Here is a 23,408-nt window from a genome sequence, read left to right on the forward strand (position 1 = left end):
ACTGTTTTTTTACTGAGAGGCGCTTACGGTAACTACAGAGCTCTCATAGGAATTAGGAGCCTGGAACCCTGCCGTGTTTGTAGAATTGGGCTGCCCTTCTGGTTGCACCTCCAACTGATGGGGTGCTGTCAATGCCCAAGCAGCATCTCAGGTTACATACCTTACAAGATGACGTTAACATTTAATGAGAAATTACTAGCTTTAAAAAAAACACAACATTGAAATTAATTATTTATGGCAAAGATGGGACCACATTCATTCATGCACAAATCTGACATGGTTCATATTAAGAAGAGACTTGACAAAAACATCCATGGCTCAGATTGGTGCCCCTTAAAGCACTGGCTAATGTGTAGCTTTGGTGAGTCCTCACAATGCCCAAAAATCAATTATTTACACTCAGTGAACATGGGAACCCAGCCATAGAAAATTGTACCAGAAGCAAATGTGATTTAGCAGAACAATCATAGTGCATGTTCCCCAAAGTATGGCATTAAGGATGTATTTTTTGCACATTATGTTTTAATGAACATTTTCCCATGCAATAATCATGAGCACAGCTTTTCAGCTGTACTAAAGCATGTGAAAAGCATTTTTTTTTTTCAGTTCTGGGCTATCTTATTTTCTCATAAGTGCAATAATGAACACTTACAGTCCAAAAGCAATGTTGAGGTTTATTTATTTTTTAACAGCCGGCACATTTTTATTTTGGCATAGACATTAACGGACAAAATGAGTGCACAGGAAAAAATATGCAGGATAATTACGCAAAAACGTTGAAGACCATGACCAGTAAGAAGACATGACTGGATCCAGATCCAGAAGTTAAGGCACAGGTGACTGTGAATAAAGTGACGCACTGTCACAATGTTGCACTGTCTCTGAGAGCTTTTTCCATATATACATATGGAACATGTACATAATAAAAGGTGAAGTAACAGCCAAATAGCTACTGTAGCTGAGCAAATTTACAGGCAATTTTTATTCCACCGCATTGGCACTAATGTGTGTATTCAGTTAGCTGGCTAGCAGACAAATTGGCAACATAAGAAACTGATTATGTAGCTAATAAGTAACTGATTATGAAACTAATTGTCAAAATAGCAATTTTGCCGAAATTCCTCCATCACTCGTGTTGACTTACAGGACTGGTGTTTGCTCTGTCCCATCCGTTAATTACGGAATAAGGAGGATTTTAAATAAAAATTTCAGCAAGTGACCATGTGCCCAAGGTACTTCTCATTTTAAAATGGACAAAAATAAAAGAAGAAAAAAATGAATAATTCTGCCAGACTGTGGGACGAAAGGAACCGGTTGGCTCACTGTTGACAAACCCACTGCTATGGAACAAGTCACTGCAGCAGGTAGACCAATGCAAAGTAGTTTCAGCACGCGATCATCCATGTCTTTTGGCAAAGGGAACGCACTGTCACACCGCCTTCCTCCCACCAAACACAGGCTTTACCACTTGCACAGGGCACTAGAAAGAGGCATCTAGCACAGCATGTACCAGGTCACAAAAAAGAAAAAGCAGTACGCATTTTACTGGGAAAAGCATGCGTCTGTGTGTATCTGTGTGTGCACATTTGATTTTATGCAGCACGTTTTTTTGTGTGTGTGACATCAACGGTTATTGAATTCTTCAAGTGCTTGGATGTTTAAATAACCTTCAATATATTTGCTATATTTTACTCAATTTCATTCTGAGTGTCTAAGTTGAGGACACTGGCAAAAAAAAGTCCTCAACAAGTTTCCTGTTGCCTGTCACTTGCACTCACTCAGGTTAGTGCTTCAGAACTCAGGGTGTCTCTTTCAATGCTTACTCACTTATGTGAAATGGGAGCTGTAATCAGTGCATAAATGTATATGGGTAGCAGTTAATTTAAGCGATTTTTAATGTTATAATACCAAGGCACTGAAACACGCTGAGTAGGAAGTAGGAACCTTGTTCTTATTCAAGCGACTTCACATTGCTGGTTGCAGGTAACCCTGCCATTGCGCCAATCGGTAATAAAACGCGCCGTTTGTGTAAACGTTTCTATTTAAAAAGAGCAGCATTTCATATACTTTAAACATCATTCACTGTAGGTCACTTTCCATCGTTGACCAAGTATGCGGAGACCGACGGACTATTAACTAGCCTATTGTCGCCCGAGTTATATGGGAAATGAACTGTACTTCGCCAGTCGAAGCGATACTCATCATATCCGTGATGCATTGTCGAACGTACAGAATAGTCCACCAGAAACAGCTGGGCTTAATTCTGTGTCGTTTCGCTGATCTGCAGCCAGTGAATGGCTGCTTTCAAAGCACTACGCTGAAATTAATACATTCCGCAAGTTCCCATGCTCAAGAAGATGACTTACCTAAATTATGCAATTACTGAAAACGCGGCGTTTTACGTCCACAACATTCTTTTCAGCGTTTTATTATAATACTGTGTAGATAAATTGAGCATATGAACAGTGCTGGTTTAGGTTTTGCTTCCCTTAACCAAAGGAACACGCATATTTAAACATTTAGAAAACAAATAAAGCACTAAAACACAGAAGAGAGTAGTACCTGATCTTGCTGTTGAGCTGGTTTCGCTGGTGCATTGGTCTCCTTGGCTGAAGTCATTATAACCTATCGCAGGGATCACACAGCTGTGAACCGCAAAAATTCAGACTGGAGCCAGCAAAGTACCGCGAACAAGACTTGGAATTCAATCTCAGTAGCAAACGATTCTGAGTGGCTCGAGAGATCGAAAGACCCCCCAGCAAAATGCAACCACTAAATGATTTGGGTGCTAATCTGCGAAGACGTACGAGGAAGGAGATACTGATGCTCAGCCTCTATATCGCAGGGAAGCAGCGCGAGCCACAGTCACTGGAATCGTCACGAGCGCTGTGATAACTGCCTGGCAACCAACCACCTCAGGAAACTGAGATAGGAGACGGACGGTTGATGCGAGTTCCCATTCACTCGCACTGCATTTCCCAACCGTACAGCCAACGCAACACAACCACAAAACTGCAAATAATGCAATAGCGTGTTGGAGCTAGACAGGTGTGCTAATATCGAAAAGCATTTTAAAATAGACTATTTGGTATTGCAAACTCAGTAATAAAAGGAACAAGGCATTGTAAGCGTTTCAGTCTAGACATACAGTATAGACTACTTTTCGTAGAAAAAATACTGTAGGCTAATGCCAATACTTAAAACTTTTTTCAATAATTTTCACTCCAGAAACGCACAGGAAACAAACATAAAGTGCATGTTGGTCTTTGAAGCTAGGAACAATTTAGAGAAAGCAAAATATCTGCAAGTTGAACCCAAAGCCTACATCAAGTTTAGCTTTGAAGGTAGGCTTCAGCAGTACAGTCATTCATTTTTGCCAGTGCTTGTTTTGATAAGATAAATGTTTCATGGTTCACTTGCAATTTACAAGCCAGTAGCCTACGTTGTCAGTTTTTAATTTTGTTTGACTGTTAAACATGCCATAGCAGGGCTTGTAGAATCACAACAATTAAAATTAATACTTTTTTATTTCTTCTAATGTCATCGTGGAGTCAATTCATTTTTAATTCAGGAAATTAATTCTAACTAAGGGTGGCACGGTGATGCAGTGGGTAGCACTGTCACCTCACAGCAAGAAGGTTCTCTGTTTAAATCCGGCCTCGACCTTGCTGGGTGGAGTTTGCATGTTCTCCCTGTGTGGGTTTCCTCTGGGTACTCCAGTTTCCTCCCACAGACATGCTGGTAAGCTAATTGGAAACTCTCAATTGCTCATAGGTATGCATGTGTGTGGGTGAATGGTGAGCGAGTGGTGTATGTGCCCTACGAAGGATTGGCAGCCTGTCCAGGTTGCATTCCTGCCCCCTAGCCCAGTGCACGCTGGGACAGGCTCTAGCACCCATGACCCTGCCCAGGATAAGCTACCTGCTAGTAATGGGTGGGTGGAATTATTATTAAATGAAAAATCCTGAAATAACATTATGGTTAGTTCAGTAATAAAACTTCAGTCTACTAGATCTCCAGGTGTTGTAGATGAGCTAATTTTCATATTTAAAAATAAAAAAACCTAATTATGCCTAATTGTCAGCGACATGCCTTTTCTGTCAGAGAATACAATATTTGAAATGGGTATATGCCGTCTATTAACACTGTTCTATAAAGTATTGGTTAGGCTAATGTAAGTTCCTTCCAGCAGTAGGCTAGGCCTATAGCCTACTCCAATTTCAACATGAACATGAACAATCTCAACCAATGATGAAAGTCATAACACAGTTGTAAGCTTTTAATACACAAATCTACATTTTGAATGTTGCTATCCCTTTGGAATTTCTCGTTCTACTGAGACAAGACCGTTTAAAATGTAAAATATATTGTAATGCACCCGTGACCATCAACGTTTTGAGAACCCGTTAATGATCCCAGTCCATGAGCCAATAATTCAACCCCGCTCGTTTCCTCAGTCACACAAATAACCAGTGGGCAAAGACACTATTAAGGGAGAGGAACTGCTACGAAAATAAAATGCTGTCCAATCTCACAGATATATATGATATAAAATTAAACATTCTCATCAATGTAATTTGTATGATACCCATGATAATCCTTCCTGCAACAACAAATAAATTATTTATTTGAGAAGCAGACGTATTAATCTCAGATATTGCATCAAATGACCATGCACTGTGAATATCGTATTGTCGAGAAAATTGTCTTTGCACTATATGGCACTCTATCTCACGCAGCCAAATCATTTTCTATCATGGAGACAGATAGCCTGTTTATAATGAGATTGAGTTTATAGAAAAGGTGAGATGGTCTTTTGGGGGAAATAGAACAAATGTATTCAGGGCAACATGAATCATTAATGACGTTGTGTGTTTATATTAAATATGGGAAAATTGGTAAACCATGGAGGGAACAATCCTGACTTGTTCGACAGTGTAATGATACACAGTTATAATGGCATAGATTTTTAAGGCAAACTGTTTATACCTCAAGGTAAAATATTTATTTTATAGTGAGAACCTTTCACAGAAGCTGTCACATCCTTTGCCTGCTGGTGATTGGTGGAAATCCGTAAATCTGAGCAACTGACATTATCTTGGCATGCAGCTTCAAACCCTCTGAACTTTTACATTATTTGTTGTGTCATGACATTTCACTCGTTGTCTGGTACACAAAAAAATCCCCATATACATTCTGGCCAGAATATAAATGGTCTTCATAAATAACTAAAAAAAGACTAGTTTTGGGTCATTTTCCTGCCTTGCTGCTACAGATGGTGTTAGCGTTCATTGCAGTGCGTCACCAAATGCATGCCGTGATTCTGAAGCTTTGGCAGCAGCCTTCCACTCATGGTTGCAGTTTGAGATGATGACAAAGAGAAAGCCAGTGATGTATGCCCAACAAGGCAGGTGTGTTTAAACACTGTTCTGTGAAGGTTCTGGATTAATTGACTGACTGACAGAGTGAAAAATGATGTTTTTTTCACTGCTGTTTCTTCAGGAAGCCTTATCCTAGGTATTCTTCAGAAACCTATATAGTGCCGCTGTGCAGTCTAAGTTTCCCACGTGTAAGCATACACATGCTTGTTAGGATTTGCAAAGCATGTTTAAAGTGCGATGATACAGGACATATTTCTCTGCGCAACAGTGTGGAAGAGTGTGTAGGGAGTTGAGCGTGCTACAGTAACATTGCAGGTTCGGTCTTCAGGAGAGCATTGTACCTGGTAGTTGACCTGAATTGCTTAAGAGCGATAAACAGCTGTGAAAATGCGAAACATGTCAACAGTGTCAGGGTTTCTGCCAAACAAATTAATTATAATTATAGAGTGCAACATATAGTACTGTGGTTGATTAGCATCTGCTGAAAATGATTTGAGAAACGGTTCACAGTGTGATAATTGCGACGGTGGCAGCTGTAGTGATTGCAGCAACCAATCGCAGTTATACCGGCAAGATTAACGTTCCTTGGGGAGCGCATTATGCTTAGACTTTCACTTACAAGTAAATGCAAACGTTACACTCCTTTTTCGCAATCACAGTTTGGCGAGTTTGTTTTTGTGATTCCCCCAACTTCCAAAATCTGTTACAAAGGGGAAAAAATCTCTGCTTTTAATTGTTAGTCAAAATTTGAAGACAAATGTTGGTTGAATCCCAGCCTTCCGCATTGCAATGCTGTTGGAGTAACCTAAGCATCATTATATGTATTGTGTTATGTAGTAGAATGTGTTCTCATTCACAAGATGGCGGTGAAAACAATGTTAGGAATGGCTAGGTCAAGTTGCTAAGTGGAGCCGAATAATAAAGTTTTACTTTTCCAAAGGGAAGGCCGCTCTGACAAATAATTGGCCTGGAGAACAGGAGTAAAAGCGAGAGATCGCATTAAATTCAGTCATAAGCATTGTCTTGCTTTATCTCTCTCCTTTGAAGAGCTGGGCCCACGTTATCCCGGCGTTGCAGTGAGGCATTATGGGCACTTCAGATGGATGTGCAGTACACCTGCTTAATTGAGATTCACCCGAGCCGTGTTTGAAAAATCCCCTCCAACCTCCCACTAGCAACCTGAGAGCAGTGATTTGCACTGGCATGATGAATGAATTACACTCTGCTAAATGAGTCTAGGTAAACCATGCAACACACAAATAAGTAAAAAAAATAAAAATAAAAAAAGCTATTAAAATGGCATAAGAATTGTGCAGAGTCTGATGAGCCCTTTTTCTGAAGAAGGGTCTGATTGCTTGCAAAGTGAAATCATACCCATCGACCTGTTCCAAATATACCAAGATTAAAGGCGGTTCTTATTTTAGAAGCAGATTCAGGAGAGGGGTAATTCTTTTGGTTTGAGCATGGTGCAGTTGGCAGAATTTTAGGTTTGCTTCTCTGGTTTTTGATTTCACAGCACAGTACATTAATTCTGTAGCTGAACATCTACAGAAGTAACAAAAAAAGCATACTATTTGTGTCGACAAATCACTGACAATTTTACCATTTCAGAAAAGAAAATTGAGCCACAATGTCTAGGTTCAGTGAGAACTGGGAGGACACATTTCCACACCGTCTGAACACACAGAAACAGCACAAAGCAGAAAAAGCCAAGAAAATCCCATTGGTCTTACAATCACCCCAGGATTTGAGCAGGGCCTCCACAAAGCTTATTTGTACCACAATTGTTTTCACACCGTGTCATTTTCTGAGCGTACCTGCGCCGGAAAGGCAGGACCTTGCAGCGTGACCCTCCGCTCCAGCGTGAATTAACATGAGCTGGAGTCGGCTACGGCACGGCGAAGGACGCTGCCCTGGGTTTGGCGTAATCTCGGCTGATCTCCTGCCCCGCCTTCAGTCCCCGGTGGGGCAAAGCCATCCCGAATCTCCGGGAGAAGTGATAGCACATGCTCGATGAGCCAGAGCTGCGGCAGGTGCTCGAAGTAGCGGAATATCCCTTTGCAGGCAAGGGATGCTATCAGTAGTGCCAGTAGGCAATGCACTCCACTGCTAAGCCTCAATGAGCAATGTATACTCACTGATGGGAGTTTTTTCCTTATTTTAACCATAATTGCTATGAATTAAATATAGTTGCTCTTTGTTGAGAACCACCTTGTGCCAAATAATTTGGGACCACAAGGTTTCTTTTTTTTATTATTTATTTTCTTGGATTTAGCCATATGAATCAGACACAGTGGAACATCTGCTGTATGATTCAATTTAATTGTACAAGTTTGAGTGTAGCAAAGAGCAAAGAGTGTAGCCCCCAGCAAAGAGTTATAATATGAAGAGAGTCAGAGACAAGTGAGAAATAACAAGTCAGAAAATGAATTTATCAATTCATTCTTCTCTTGGTCATCACAGGTTATCATGTGAGGTCTTGCCTCATAAACCTAATGCTCAGGCCCCGTGGGAAGCACATAATTTCATCTGAATAATGGAAGGAACTGCTTGATGAAAACACAGTGAAATGGCATATAATTACATTCAGAGTGTGCAGCGGGCATTGGTCTGTGCCTTGTGCTTTCTCCCCTGAGACTGATTACTGCCAAAACATGCTTAAGAGCAAGTTTCACGCTTTTTATGAGACCATTTCACTGACTGTGTGAAAGGATGCCCGCCATGTCCACTTGACTCAGGCAGTGCTGCATAGTATCCCCTCACAAAAGCTAAGCGACCTCCAAATCCTTTTACATTATAAATACAATGGTGCACACACTTTCTACTCAATGTAAGTTTAAATAAAACATTTAAATAAGAGCTGGCTGTTCTGATGGGTTGGAAATAGTCATTAAAAGGCTATGGAGTACATTTTACAAGCACATTTGTTTTTTTTGTTTTTTTAATTGAATTTAGCTCCAACAAACACAGGTGGAAAAGGGCTGGTGCCAAGGACACTTCAGAACCACAAAGCACTGCAGACACTGAACCAATCCTCTGAGAAATTTCAGCAGAGACAAAGCAGGTTAGCAAAGGCTCCCATAATGCATTTCAGAATCAGCAAAGTTAGCCAGCCCATGGACAGCTCGCATGAAGCATTTCAGCACCAACAAAGCAGATTAGCCAATGGACAGCTCCCAGGAAGCAATTCAGCACCAACAAAGCAGGTTAGCCAATGGACAGCTCCCAGGAAGCAATTCAGCACCAACAAAGCAGGTTACTCAGTGGACAGCTCGCATGAAGCATTCCAGCTCCAATAAAGCAAGTTAGTCAGTGGACAGCTCCCAGGAAGCATTTTGGCACCAACAAAACAGGTTAGCCAATGGGCAGCTCCCATTAACACATTTCAGCACCAATAAAGCAACCTAGCCAATGAACAGCACTGTACATGATCATGACCAGCTACATAGACTCCTAATTAGCAGATTCATCCATGTACTAAAATTGTAGCAATATGCTTACACTGTATGTAGTTTACGCTACAATACCACTCCAGACAAAGAGCTTTTAGTGAAATACAATGTGAGTGGTAGCTCCTCCTACACAATTACAATATTGCTGACTGGTTCTGGAAAGTAGAGCCAGTGGTACTGTGGATGATCGGTGTAATGTACGTATTTGCCATGAGTCTGTACCGTACGTACAGTTTACCACAAGCACAGTTTAACAGTAGTATTGTTTATCATATGATATTAATTGTGCAGTCTATGTTAGGTTTTAGTATGGAATTGAACATTCAGGGAGTCAGAGAAAATGGATATGACAATAAACAGTGCATACTGAAATTTAGCCAGAATGGTCAGTGTTTGGACTATAAGTTTTCTATTGCAAAGATTCCCTTACAGATTTTGCAATTGGTAATATAACGGTTTCTTTCAGCACTATATTTCTTGATAATTGGACTCCACATGTTCTGTTGAAAGAAGCACAATATAATTGTTCCATTCAATTTAGAGTTTCTGAGATTCTACCTTTTCAAGAAATCTGTGGAAGTAAACAAATATCTGTCTTTAGATTTTGAAGGACATGCTGTTCAAAACGGCACTTGTATTCACAAGCCACACACATCTCTATAGCCTCTGTTATCAATAAAGGAGAGCACATGCTCTCCTACAAGACATGCCTGTCAGCTTCTATCTATGCCACAGTTCACAAGTATAGCTCACACAGACTCGAGTAGAAGGAGGACATTTACAGCCTGAGAAAGCAGGGACAGCTGGTGCCAGACTGACCAGTAGAGGTCACTCATGAGCAATGAGACATGTTTTATCCCTGCTGATGAACCCCTCTTCCCCGGGCAATGCTATTAAGCTTTGCCTTGGAGGGCTGCCAGCCATGGTCATGGATTTGATTACAGACCAGTGGCCCCATCCACACACTGGGACATTGCCTAAACATGATTAGCCACCCAGTAGCCCACCAATAATAGTTTGAAGCTGCACAACATGGTTTTGCTCAATGGGGACTGAGATGCTTGGTGTGTATGACATACGGTGTCTGCGTAGCATACAAGCCCCTACATTTAAATGCAAGTGTTCTCATATTTAAATGAATTACCACATGAACGAATGTGTGAATTACTGCCTCCGTTAACATGGGAATTAAAATGTAAATTGCAAATATATCTATATTAGCTGAATGCAGCCATGCAGTACATGGTTAGAAAGCATGCATACATTGAAAGATTATAGCAACAACCATTTGGAAAAACAACCAGGAAATAAAATTGGTTGATGTTTGTGATAACTGGGTGAATGGATTTGGGCATGTACATCTACCTACTGTTTTAAGCCTCAAATATCAAGCTGTCACCGTTGGTTGCTCAACTTGTGGTATAAGACCAGTATATCCTGCTGTCTGATGGATACAGAACAGCAATTGTATGCACTATTGTCTCTATTTGTGGAGCTGTTTCACCATTACTAAAGAATCAAACTACACAAACAGTTATGCACTACACCATGCCAATGACTAAATATGTCAGGGATATGTCTTAATCAGTGTTTCCTTACGTTGGACACAAGTTCACATTTTGACTATCCTTCTTATTCACACACAGAAGACAGTCCTACCTGTTAAATAGATTTTTCCTTGAACACCAATTATTAGATTACATTTGCTGAACCATTTTATCGCAGGATCAAATGTGATTTAAGCCTGTAGGATTGAGTTGTGTGTCAACGACTGGAATTTCAGCAAAAAAAAAAAGCTTCAGAAGGGGGAAAGGGAGTTCAGATAAGACCAAAGCAAATGATGGCGGAGCTCCAAACGTGGTGATGGATGCGGGAATTGATTATTGCTCTGAAGGCGCCTCCTGACATCTATCAACATGCTGTGGCGGGGCTTACAGATGTAATTGAGGCTGAAAAAACAGATGGTGATGGATAGGCCAAAGCCTTAGGGACACTTCCGAATGTTTGAGCACACACTCCAGGTGGCAGGAGGGGTCATCCCGTCCCGAGACCAATCCATCGATTGAACCTCAAAGTCGATGAAGGTCGCAAAACCCAGAACACAGCAGCATTATGCAGATAGCATACAGGTATTGTTTTATTTTGACAAAAGAAGTGTGTCTGACAAATTTCATGCGTTTCTCACTTTGAACAAAGTCCAATTTTGTTCTATCAACTTCATCACAATTGCAGTGAATGAATTTTGTGTGATTATATGCGCAGATTTTGTTTTGATAGCGCTTTATTGGGAAATTTGTGTCAAAGCACCGGTCATTCCATTATAGAATAGCGTGCCGAAGCAGACGGCGACATGTTCGCACCTGGGTAAAAACACCTGTTGTTGTCTATTTATTTTTTTTAAATGCAGTTTTTATATTTAGGAGAGTCGTGGAAGGATCAGGATATGGCATTTACGAAGCTGGAGTAATTTTCATTTTAAAGTCCCCAAAGCCCCATGGCATTGCTGTCCCATATCTAATCTTAATAGAAACTCTCACTCACTGTCTCTCTGCAGGTGTGTGTGTGTCTAATTGAGAAAATTGGTCCTGACTTTTGAGCGAATGTCATTGAAGAGGTGGGAAGAAACGATCCGAATGATATTGGCCAAATTCGGTAGGAGAAAGCATTCAGAGAGGAATGCATTATTCAAGTGTTGCCGAATATAGTATTTGTATTCGACAACATCCCTAATGCATTGACACACACACAATCACACAGATGCACATACAATACTGTACGCTCACAGTCACTCTCACAGAAGGTAATGTTGTGATTTTTTCCCTCCCTCTACTATCTCCTTTTACTCCAAGTAGCATCTGCAGAATCTGCACTCACTGGTCCACGTGCTCCAAAATCCATCTGCCTCCATGCAATATTCATTAATTTTTCTTCAAAAAATATATAAATTAAACATTTCCAATCACTGTTTTTCTTGATTCTAGCAAACCTACGGTATTTCTATTTTCCCTCTAATCTGGCTAGGTGACCTATTTAATCATCCATCAAATAAGTGGTTTTTTTTTCTTCAAAAGAAAAATCACAAATCTGGTCATTATTTCTGCCTGTTAAATCAATATTGATCTTTTCCCTCAGTACAAAACTGGGCTTGTATTGGCAAGCATATAGAAAGCTCCTGTGGAGAAAACCAAGATCAGTCCATCTCAGCAACCCCACAGCTAGGGAGGAAAAGACAGCCGATGCCACATTTCACACATACCCATGAGTACATTTTCACCCAAGACCAGGATAGCTCAGGCTGTACATTACAGGACATTTTTGAATATCACTGTAGATTTTCCAGCTCCGATCTGTCAGCCTTTCAGCACAGGGACTTCACAAAAACAAGAACTTGTCTCTACAGGATTTTCTATCTGAAGAAAACCAACCTTGATGGCAGCCTATGATTCTTCCCTTAATGGCACAGAAATGAAGGAGATTTAGCCACTGCTGCAAGGTGACTGAGGGTAATGGCAATATCAACATAAACACTGCAGGAAATTATATTAGCAGCTACAGGAACACAGCTGTGCACATTACATTCAATCTTTGCCCATTAATGCAGCATGAAGACTGGTCTTTGAAGTATAATACACCCACTTTCACATGTTGCATTCAAAGACAAGGAAGCAAATCATAAGAATATTGAATATTAGCAGAAAGTAAAGAACACTCATCATAATATTTTGTACCTCAACCTTTATAGATGTAGTGTCAATCATTTTTTTATTAGAACAATTGATCAGAGCAATTAGACATTGATACTGTTCTAGCCCAGTTGAGCACAGGTTACTATTGTGTGAATTGCTGCACATTACTGCCACCTAGTGAACTGCAAGCCACATGCCACACCCTTATATGAACAGTGCCCAGTGTCACACAGCATGCACCCTTCTTTGTAAATTTGAAATGAAACATGGCAATGGTAGACATTTTCTAAACTTGCGACGGGGTTGTGATTTGAAGCTAAAAAAGAACACACTGTGGAAAGTCATTGAAATATCATCCAAGCATGGCTCTAAATCTGAGAGCTACATGGGTTTTAAGCTTTTTTAAAGTAGCTTAGCATTCTTTGCTACTTGACTGGATGATTTGGAACCTTTAAATGCCACGAAATCACATTTCAATATATTTTACACTGCTCTCCCTGCAGGAGTATGAATCCCAGAGCAAATGTGCCTATAACTGAAGCAGGTCTTGGTTTTAGGGGACTTTCCAGACAGGGGATTTGTGTGAAGTATAGGCAACAAAACACATTAGTAAAACCATTTGTTTCCACAGTCTTAATATGCAAATAGTGGCAAAGCCAGGGTCCTTGAAGCTAGATCAACTATGTGGCATTGAAATGCAATATAAAGGCTTTTGTTAATGAATGTGAGACTCTCTTTAAACTGCCTGCTTCACACTATGGCCATTAATCAGTCTTCAGAGCATTGTAAAGTCAATAGTAAATGTTTTTGCAAAAACTTACAAACTTACAAGCAGTAGCCATAAGATTCAACTTCAATCTAACTTCCTGAGAATGGCTAGGGTATAAATAATTAATCACTGATGGACAACCACTTCAGACAAAGCAATGCAAAGTGCACTTACCCAATCATGGAGAAAACACAAAGATCTTACGTTGTTTTTTCCACGATTGTACACAGTCTGAAAACCACAAAATGCGCCGCCACAATGGAAAAAGTTTTTGGACTACTTTTAAGGAGAATTTCAGCAGTTGCCTTGTTAGGCTCTGAGACTTCATAGCCTGTTTTCAGGAGGAGGCCCAACTGCTCGTAGCACCTTTGGGCAAATCTGCACATTCTGTATTACACTCGTTTTGCCCCTCTTGGGTCTTTGTTAACACTCACAACCCAGGATGATGTGTTTTTGTTGTTTTCTTGAGTCTGTGTTACTTTTCCAATTCCGTTTCACAGTGGTACGAAACAGGAAGGGGAAGCATACGCTTGTGAACTGGGCAGGCAAGGACATTTTTTTTTACAAGCAAAGACTGAGATAGGTGGGGGACAAGACAGCTACACATGGCATAGAAGGACCCCATTTGTCTCTCTGACTCTCTCTGGCTTGGAGCCAACCTCTTTTCCACTGGGTCAGCGTGGTTGACCTCCTTGTCTGCGTGTGCACAAAAGGTAACCTTAGAGGACTTTCAACAGCAGAGCACCTGCCAGACTAATTTAATTAAAGGGAATTAGTGAGTAAATGCGACCCATAACATAACGTTTGCTCTGGCAGATGCTACTTCACAAAGTGAAGGTTAAATCTATTAGGAGTGAAAAATATATAGTGGCAGCCGCCCTGTCTGCATTGTAAGTGCGCTAGGTTGCTTTTCAGCTGTTTAGTTGGATTAACGTGCTCCAGCGGCTAATGCTATCAGAGGTATGGCCCATGCCCTCCCAAGCCCAACAAAGGCCCTGATTAAATCTAACCAGAGCCACAACATTAATTTCACTAGTATATGTGTGTATATAAGTAATGTTGTGGACAATAATGCCTAAAGAAATGATTCTTTTTTTTCTTTACTGAGCAATAAAACCACACCGCATTGTGGTTAAGCTGGATGTTGCCACAAACTTTGCATAAAGCTGGCCTTCAGAGTGTCAGTGGGGTAATTACTTGACACATTTACAATTTAGTCACAATGCACAGTGTCATTAGTGTAGCATAGTGGTTACAGAACTGGGCTTGTAACTCTTAAGTTTGTGGGATTGATTCCCAGGTAGGGCACTGTTATTGTACCCTTTAGCAAGGTGCTTAACCTGAATTGCTCCGGTAAAATAGCCAGCAAACTGATTTAATGTAAATACAAATGCAAGCCGTGTAAGTCGCTCTGGGTAAGATTGTCTGCTAAATGGCAAGCAAAAAAAAAAAAAGTCCTTTCTGCTATGCTCACAGCACGATGACCTGTAAGCATAGCAGGGTCACCTGCCAGGTTGTTGGAAGGAACAGTGGTTACAATGGGAAAATAGGTCCTTAGAGAGGACAAGCTGCTGCCGGTGGAATGAAGTGAAGTGAAACACACCACCGGTGTACTCGCGGTCATAGGCGGTGAATCACATCAGCCAGACGTATGACTGACGTCAGCAGTCATCAGCTACGCCACTTGGGAGCCCCAGAAACAGGTTTTATTCTGTCCATTGCACTGTGTCCATGGCATATTTGTGTAATTGTTCAGCGCATTGTATTACAAATCTGTATGACATGTGCTTGATAAATAAAGCCTGATTGGTTGATTGATATTTGTGTAATTGTAATAGTCTAAATCTAACACCAAATTTCAAAAAGTGGGCCATTAACAAGATCTTTGAATGAGGACTACTGTTATGGTGCATAGCAGCAAAAAAAAAAAGGTAATTTGACTGTTTATTCTTGTCAGTTTCGCTGGCTTGTCATGTTCTCTTAACGGAGGCAAAAGCAGGGCTTCTGAAAGCTCTCATTAGAGAGGAGAGCCATGCGGCATCATGCAGTGTGAATTCCAAATAAAGTGAGCCTGTCTCATGATTTGGTGTGCAAGGAGGTGGAAGAGATGGGGGGGAGGGGCACAACAGAAATGGGGGCCTTGCTCTGTCTGAAAGAGAAGTCTTCTAACATCAAAATCGAGAAAGACAGTAAGATAACGTGTTAACGTCATATCCTATGTGCAGTGAAAGACTGCCCCGAAACAGAAATTTAAGGGTTAAGGGTTTAACAGCTGTCCAGAATAGCAGGCCTAAAAATATGCAAAAAGAACGGAACAGGGGGAAAATTTAATTGCTTTTCACCAGAAATCCACATCTCTAGTGTGATTCATCCAATTATAGAATGCAGAAATGTGAGTTGAGCAGCCACCTTCACCTGGGGTGAATTACACAGCTCACACCTTATACGCAGTCTATTTATACATCTGAGGAACAACGGCAGTACCCCAACTGGAATTTGAACCTCTAACCTTCTGATGATGAGAGCATGTTCATTCAGTTCCACTCTTATGAGAGACTGTAACGGCACTGCCCCCCTCCCCCTAACACCGCCACCAGAAATACCCCACTTTGGGATTCAAACTTGCAACCTCCTGGTTGTCACTTCCAAAACCACTTCTGCTTTACGCAATACCGTTCTTTCAGTACCACTGCCAGGCATTAAACAGCCTATTGTAAAACCAGGCACTCTTCCAGCAAACCCCACCCCCTTATAAAAAGGTGGTCGGTGTCCAGCTGGTACTTGGTGAAGGCTGCTGACGTGGCAGCAGATAAAATGAGAGTTCCTGTTGGTGGGAGCAGCTGCCTGATAGAGAGGCGGCGATAAGGAGGTAATGGATGTGACGGAAAATGAGGCATCAGCACTGATGGTAATGGCAGGGCGAGGGCGCGTTTGTTTCGGCCGATAGCGCACTGCGCCCGGGTCCGAGTGGGTCAGGCCGTGGCCCGGGCACCATCGCCGCCAGCTTTAGGGCGAAGAGAGAAGCACTCCTATATCCCCGCATAACTGCTGAAGAGGAGTTACAATACCGTGTGATTGTATTTCACTTTCCCATTCTCCGAAGTTGATGTTGCAAGCTGTCCTGAAGTTGTAATGCATTTGTACCCACGCCCCCCCGCCCCCCTTCCCCCTCCCACCTCATGTTGAACTAATGCCACTCTGACAAGACTTATTTATTATTACAGCATGGCAATATCAAGAAGAAAAACGGAAAATGCTGGGTGATTTTTTTTTTTTTTAAATAATGAAGTAAATCCATACAATCCACACTAAGGAGCCTGAGAAGAGGGCATAGGTGGGATCTCAATGCATTCAAATTTTCAGTATTTTTATTTGATTTTTATCGATGTATTTATTTTACACAAAGAGCTATGATTGCATAGACTCCCTGCTTATGGCTGATAATGGAAACAGAGACCCTTGGAGAGTTCAAGACCAGACAGATGAAGTGCTGGAGGCACTACAGACTATAGGCAAAAATATGAGATCAGACTGGCTAAATGGCCAGTTCTTATCAGTAGACTTCATGTTTTATTGTCCGTGGCCTGTATTCAATCGACATTCGCCCTTAGCTTTGACGTAAAAGTAAACAAAAGCACAACATGTTTTCTTCAACTTTTTTTTTTTTTTTGCAAGTTTAAGTTTAAGTGATCGTGGAATTTACAAACCTGTGTTTGTGAGAAGAAGAAAAAAGTGGGTTCTAATTGAGGAAAAACTGTTTATTCAACCTCCTCTCTTGTTGCCCAAAGAGGGAAAAAAAGTCTTGTAAACGTGGGCCATATTTACCGCCCAAAATTCTCACTTCCACCATCCCGTCGGGACGAGGGAGAAGGCTGCTCCACTGCACTGCTGTTATCGAGGTTTCACACTGTACACAGCCTTGCCCAGAGGTGCAGATCTGTGACACATATCACGTTACCAAGGAGAAATTAGACACTCTGTAATGGAGTGGCAGCAGAAGGGGGGCATGGGGAGGGATAAAAAAAGATATAAAAATGAGGTCAGCTAACAACAAAATGATTGCACTGGCATTAAAGCACTACATTTCTAAGTGAGTGGCACTGTATTGCTTAAGTTATGTTCTTCCCTCTTTGAATGTGAACACTTTGCTTCATTAACACTGTAACCATGGTTATAACTTGGAACTGGAAGATAAAGAACAAAGCACACTGTGGCTAGATTAGTTCCGCCCACAGGTCTAAGATAAAAATATATATATTTGACGAACCAGTCATTATTTAGTTTGACCTTTTGATTGACCAGTCAACAATCATGATAATTCTAAGAACACGAAGCACCATACTGTACATAAATCATATGATAATTTTATAATTATAATGATATTTCTGTCAAATGGACAACAGCCTTTATGTAATGGTTTATGAAGGAAGAATTTCCACTGCACACCTTTGAAGTGGATTTTTGAATAAACATTGAAATAGCTAGACACAAAATGTATACACTGGATGCAAAATACATTACAAGATTTCACTTAAATGGTTTTTATGTATTCTGTTTTTCTTGAGCTAAGCTGAATCACTGTACCCTTCATCCACTATCCCCAGAGAATCATAAATAGTCTATTTATAATGATTGATAATTCAGTTCATTCAGATGATAGTGGGATGTATAAATGTTTTGCGAATCATCTACAAGTCTTTATTAGACAGGACAAAGCTAAAATATTACTTTACTTTTCTGAAAAATATCTGTTTTTCCTTTGAAAAGAACAGAGCAACCCAGTTGGTAAAAACACATTAACTGAGAAGGTTAAATACACATTTAAACTGTCAATTTGTATTAGTCACTATGTAAGTGCAAATACCAAGCCACCCATTTTTCCACTTAAACAAAAAATGCTTAAAAATTGATAAATAGTCATGGGCTGAGTGCAATTTAATCCAAATGCAAATGGATTGTGTTTATGTGCATCAGCAAACATTTAGCACTCTTACAACATCAACGGTCATTCTCAGGAAAAATAAATCAAAAGCAATATATTCATAATGCAACCATTATGGGTTTGTAAATTCATTATGATTAGAATTGTGCAGGACGTGTCACACAGCCTGCTGGCTGATTGTACGATCGACGTTGACCACTGAGCACACTACTCGAGCAAGGCTATGGAAGTATTTTTTCACACAGCGAGTGGTATAGAATAGGGTTGAATAACTTGCCACGTCATGTAGCAGAAGGCAGAAACTTTTTTTGAGACCAAGTTTGATACTGTGGTAGATACTATCTAGTTTATAGGTAAACCGAACACTAGGTACACTTTAGTGATAGGAAAATGGCAAGCATTGTTGGCCTGAATGGCCTGTTCTCGTTGTCATGTCATGTCATGTCATGTCATGTCAGGCTACGTTACAGTGCCGTGAAAAGGTATTTTCCCCCTTCTTGATTTCCTCAATTACTGCATATTTGCCGGACGGAATAGTCTCAGACCTTTAGACAAAATGTAATATTATACAAAGGTAATCGGAGTGAACACTTTTTTTAAATTTCATTTATTTAATGAAAAATTAGGTGGTGCAATAAGAAGCAAATCAGTTTAAATGCCTATAACTCTTCAGCTGTTTGACCAATCAGGTTGACATTTTGTATCCTACATGTCTGTGAAAGACCCCACCAGTGACCACTGACCAAAATATATTGTATAAAAAATAAAAAAACATGGCCACCATCAGCCAATCAAGTATCAGAAGCCATTTCACAAACTTAGCAATGGGCGATCATCACTATCATCTTGGTAAGCATATTGACAAATCAAAAGTGAAATGCTTTTTGCCACAATGCATTTTCAGACAGCATCACAGGAAGATATGAATGATGATGTATTCATATTCGTATTCCACCTGACCAGGCATTAACTGTTGGCTCTATGGATGCAGTGCTGCTGGGACTCCAGAACCTGTGGACATCTGTTCAAGGTCTGTCATTTTGTGTAGGGTGGAGAGGGCCAATTTTAATGACACACACACACACACACACACACACACTATATAAACAAATGAAGAGCCTAAAGTATACGCTCGGACAAAAAAAAAACTATATCAGTTTCACACTGTGTTAAAAGCTTTCGATAAACAAGCTAAAAATATATTGACGGACAACTGAGTTACGTTTGTTTCTTGTGGACCAGTGTATTAATGCACATCCTTTTTAAAGCTAAACATAAAAAGTAGTGTTGCCAGGGAAAACAATAGGCCTCATCCAAATCATGTGGGAATTAGACTGTTTTAATGACAAGACACAAGCTGTCAGACAAATAAAAGAGGGTCATAACAGCACTTCTCTCAGATGTCTACGTGGCTAAAGTTTTTTTAATTTTTGGCAGCAAAATAATTTTTGCTATGCATCACAGCATGCTCTGTTTAAGAGGGACAAGGACAAAAGCTGATTTACTTAAGTGGGATTTTGCATATTGAAAAAGACTTTATGATTGAAGAGAGTGGACTGCAGTGGCAGTGTTACAAAGATTTTTCCCAACAAATATCGATTTTGGCAGTTACTAACGTTGCTTTAACAGTGATCTGTTACCTTTTTCAGGTTATCCCTTTTGACATGACAAAGACTGCCATTGCAAGACATAGCATTTAATATGTAATGAGAAACATGTCTGAAAAACTAATCACTTCTATTAAACAGGCCCTCAAACGGGGAAAATGTGCTCTCCAGTTGCCATTTTATTATGTGCACTGGCTCAAGTTAAATTCAGCACACAGTTTCAGCACAAAAGTTTCAGAGATCAAACAGATAAAAGGAACCATAATTTAGAGTGCTGACCTTTTCTATTTTTTGAATGTGAATATTTATTTAAATATATATGAGCACCTATTTCCTCACACAGTCCAAAGACGTGCAGGTTAGACTAATTGGCAATTCTAAATTGCCCATAAGCTTGCGTGTGAGTCAACGGTATTTGTGCCCTCGATGGGTTGGCAACATGTCCAGGGTGTATTCCTGCCTCTCGTGCCATGCAGGCTCCAGCACCCCAATCACCCCCCCAAACCCTGTGCAACCCTGACCAGGAGTAATCAGGCTAGATAATGGATGGATGGATGAGCACCTATTTAAGAGGCCTATTGTCCACTTCTGTTTACAAGTCATCCCCTCCTGTGCCCTGCAGGCAGTTGGGCGTGGCAGGTGCAGACCATTGCTGGGTTACACATTGCCTCCGGTGGCTTCAGTGAAGGATGCCAGGAGGCCAGAAGACACAGACCCCCTGTTTCCATCCCAGCATGTCCATGCATGGAGAACATATTTCCTTAGCAGCCGGTACTTTACAGAGGTAAGGGTGGGGAGTGGGGGGCCTGTCTCCTGTCTGTATTTCAGCTCTCTATGTTATTACTTTTAATTAGCAATAACCCATACATGAATACACCATGAAACCGCAAATATATGTTTTGAATGTGAATCACAATAATGTAAGCATTAGAAAGTATACACATAAATCTCCACCCATTCCGTGCATGTATTGTAATTTATTGTAATGTAATGCACTTCAAATATGGTCATATTGCAATGTTCTTGTTTTGTTTGTTTTTTGCATTTTTTTGGATAGAATTATACATCTTATGTAACATGCAACATACAGTATTTGATATATGTAATAGACTAAATATTTCCTTATTAGTCAATATCAAGCAGATATTAGTCAATATTATAGTCTACATAATTATATTTAAGCCAGAGCTGGTAGTGAGGTGATGTTGCAACAGAGATAGAGACTCTGTTAAGTCACTGCAGTAGCAATGCCTATGTTGTCAGTGTTCACAGAATGTTATTATTAAAGGCAGTCAGGTAACAAGCACAAGGATTATAGGTAGAACAGGCGTGTCCAATCCTATCCGAAAGTACCTGTGTGGGTGAAGGTTTTGGTTTTAGCCCCGCACTATGACACCTGATTCAACAGATCAGCTAATCAAGGTCTTCAATCAACAATAATCAGGTGTTGTAGTGATGAGCCAAAACAAAAACCTGCCACCACACCAGTCCTTTTCGGATAAGACTGGGCACCCCTGGTATAGAGGCTGTGCCCAGCCCGGAGCTTGAACCTGCATCCTTTAGATAGCAAGCTGGGCTTCTTAACCACAACACCTCCATGCCAACCCACATAATTTAGTGCTCTAAGCAGAACAAAAGGGCCCGGTGTTGATCCAAGCCCACGCAGTGAGTACAGTGAACAAAAAAATGGCCCAGCTAAACTAATTAGGCTGCATTTTCAAAAGTTACTGTCACACATAGGACACAACCTTTGTTACCAGTATGTATATTCATACAAATATGAAATCCTGACTGCACAATGGCAGCTGAGCAAAACATGTTCTCTCAAAAACTCAGTTATGTACAGCCATACAGATGCCTGAAACCATTACGAAGTGAGCACAATAGCCAGTATTTTTCAGAGCCCCATGCCAGCAATACAATGGTCAGAATCATAACAGAAAGAAAAAATATTTTTAAAAAAGGCCTGAACAACCAGCAGCATTGTCAAAGAGTGTTCGGCCTCCCCCGTTTTCCCCTGCAGTCGGCTAACAATGCAACACACAGTCACGGACAACATGTCCCTGCTCCCCCCTCCATCTCGCGTATGAACCAACCGCCATCAGAAGCTCAGAAGGCCAAATGGCTGACAGTGGTAGGAAAAGCCATCTTCACACAGGGGGGACAATGGCAAAATGCACCAGGCCCGCATGGCGACATATTAATAATGATGCGTCTCATGTTGCAAGGGTCACAGTGCAATTTGCAATAACCATCGCAATATCACACTGAGCTGCGTGACGTGCTGGTTGAGCACAGGGGAAAAATAAACACGTAAGCGCATTTGTATGAAATTTCCCTTACCCGTGCAGTATTCGACATGCAGCTATAACAAAATGCTATGATTGACAGATTGGTAATCTGTTTATAGACCAGGAAAGCAGCATAAATGCGCCATTGACAAACGCAATGATTAATGATACCATTATCGTAAAAACTCAAAACGGCAACGCTCAGCAGGATCGATAAATTGCCGACCCTGATCCAGGTAAGTGAACATAATGAGTCATTCCCCGCAACAGGAAACAGAATTGCCCATTTCCTCTTGCACGAGCAGATGTTTGGCCACAGTTGCCTTTAAGACTCTCAGTTTCCTTCAGAATGATGTGTCGTTAGGGAGACGGGGAGAGTTAGGGATACTGAGAGAACTGGACTGGTCGGGTTGGGTTTCAGAGAATTCTGCGGGCCATGCACGTCATTGTAACAGAAACGGAAGCGAGAGAGAGAATCCAGAGCCCTGTATTGGAGGAGGGGGTGTGGGGGGGGGGAGGGGGGGGGCTGTGTCCAGTGACTCTGAGGGCCTGATGCATTCCTGTGACCGGTCTGGGCACTGTCAACACAAATCAAATCATCCATTTCCACTACCAGACAGCCTCCTAGAGTGCACAGAGCAATCACATGCCCACTTTCATCTCGCTGTTAGGGAGGCAAGCTGAGAGAGATCTGTGTGCTGTCTTTATGAAATATGTGTTGCTCTGCTTATCCTCCGATCAGCTGGAAAATTCAGGCCTGGCTCTACAACTAGTTGCACCAGTGTAATCATTAGGGAACTAGGCTTGCAAACACTGGTTTATACTCCATCGGGCAACCGGTGGCTTATAAACCAGTCTTTACAAGCTTAGTTCTCTTACTATTATACTACTCACATAGCCTTAACCCAAAGGTTGCAGGTCCATTGTACCCTTAAGCAAGATACCTAGTCTGAATCCTTTCCAGCTGTATAAACTGATTGTACATAAAAATATAATCTGGATGAATTGCTCTGGATTAGAGATGTTTCATTGTACAAAATAGCCTTCCACGCACCCTTTTTCATGAACACAATGAAATAACATGCCATATATGGCAATGAGGAAGCTAATGTCGCCAGCTGTTGAATGTCATTTGTTCATATTTAGCAGGAACATGTACAGACAGAGATAGCACACAGGGCACATTACTGTAAAAACCAGGCACATATTACTTTTTTCATAAGATGCAAAGCATCAGCAACTGATAGAAGCTTTCTCACAATCCCTTAAGAAAATGCTAA

General features: G+C 40.9%; 1 protein-coding gene and 1 long non-coding RNA gene across 12 annotated transcripts in view; one reads left to right on the forward strand and one right to left on the reverse strand.

Moving 5' to 3' along the window:
• The window catches only part of LOC135260873 (dipeptidyl aminopeptidase-like protein 6), a 165,313-nt gene that overhangs the window by 74,776 nt on the left and 67,129 nt on the right, over positions 1 to 23,408 (reverse strand). The window contains exon 1 of one of the 5 annotated variants that reach the window (XM_064346539.1): positions 2,563 to 11,062. The exons of the other annotated variants lie outside the window; for them this stretch is intronic. Coding sequence (XP_064202609.1) covers positions 2,563 to 2,619 — 57 coding nt within the window. The 5' untranslated portion in view covers positions 2,620 to 11,062. Of the gene's footprint in view, positions 1 to 2,562; positions 11,063 to 23,408 lie in introns of those variants that run through there. 5 annotated transcript variants of the gene reach the window in all.
• LOC135260874 (uncharacterized) overlaps positions 1 to 23,408 on the forward strand; it is a 151,040-nt gene that overhangs the window by 32,999 nt on the left and 94,633 nt on the right. For all 7 annotated transcript variants that reach the window (XR_010331769.1, XR_010331766.1, XR_010331767.1 and 4 more), the window contains exon 2: positions 20,460 to 20,621. This is a non-coding gene — a long non-coding RNA (uncharacterized LOC135260874). The remainder of the gene's footprint in view (positions 1 to 20,459; positions 20,622 to 23,408) is intronic.

The sequence above is a fragment of the Anguilla rostrata genome, chromosome 8, assembly GCF_018555375.3.
Source record: "Anguilla rostrata isolate EN2019 chromosome 8, ASM1855537v3, whole genome shotgun sequence".
NCBI lineage: Eukaryota > Metazoa > Chordata > Actinopteri > Anguilliformes > Anguillidae > Anguilla > Anguilla rostrata.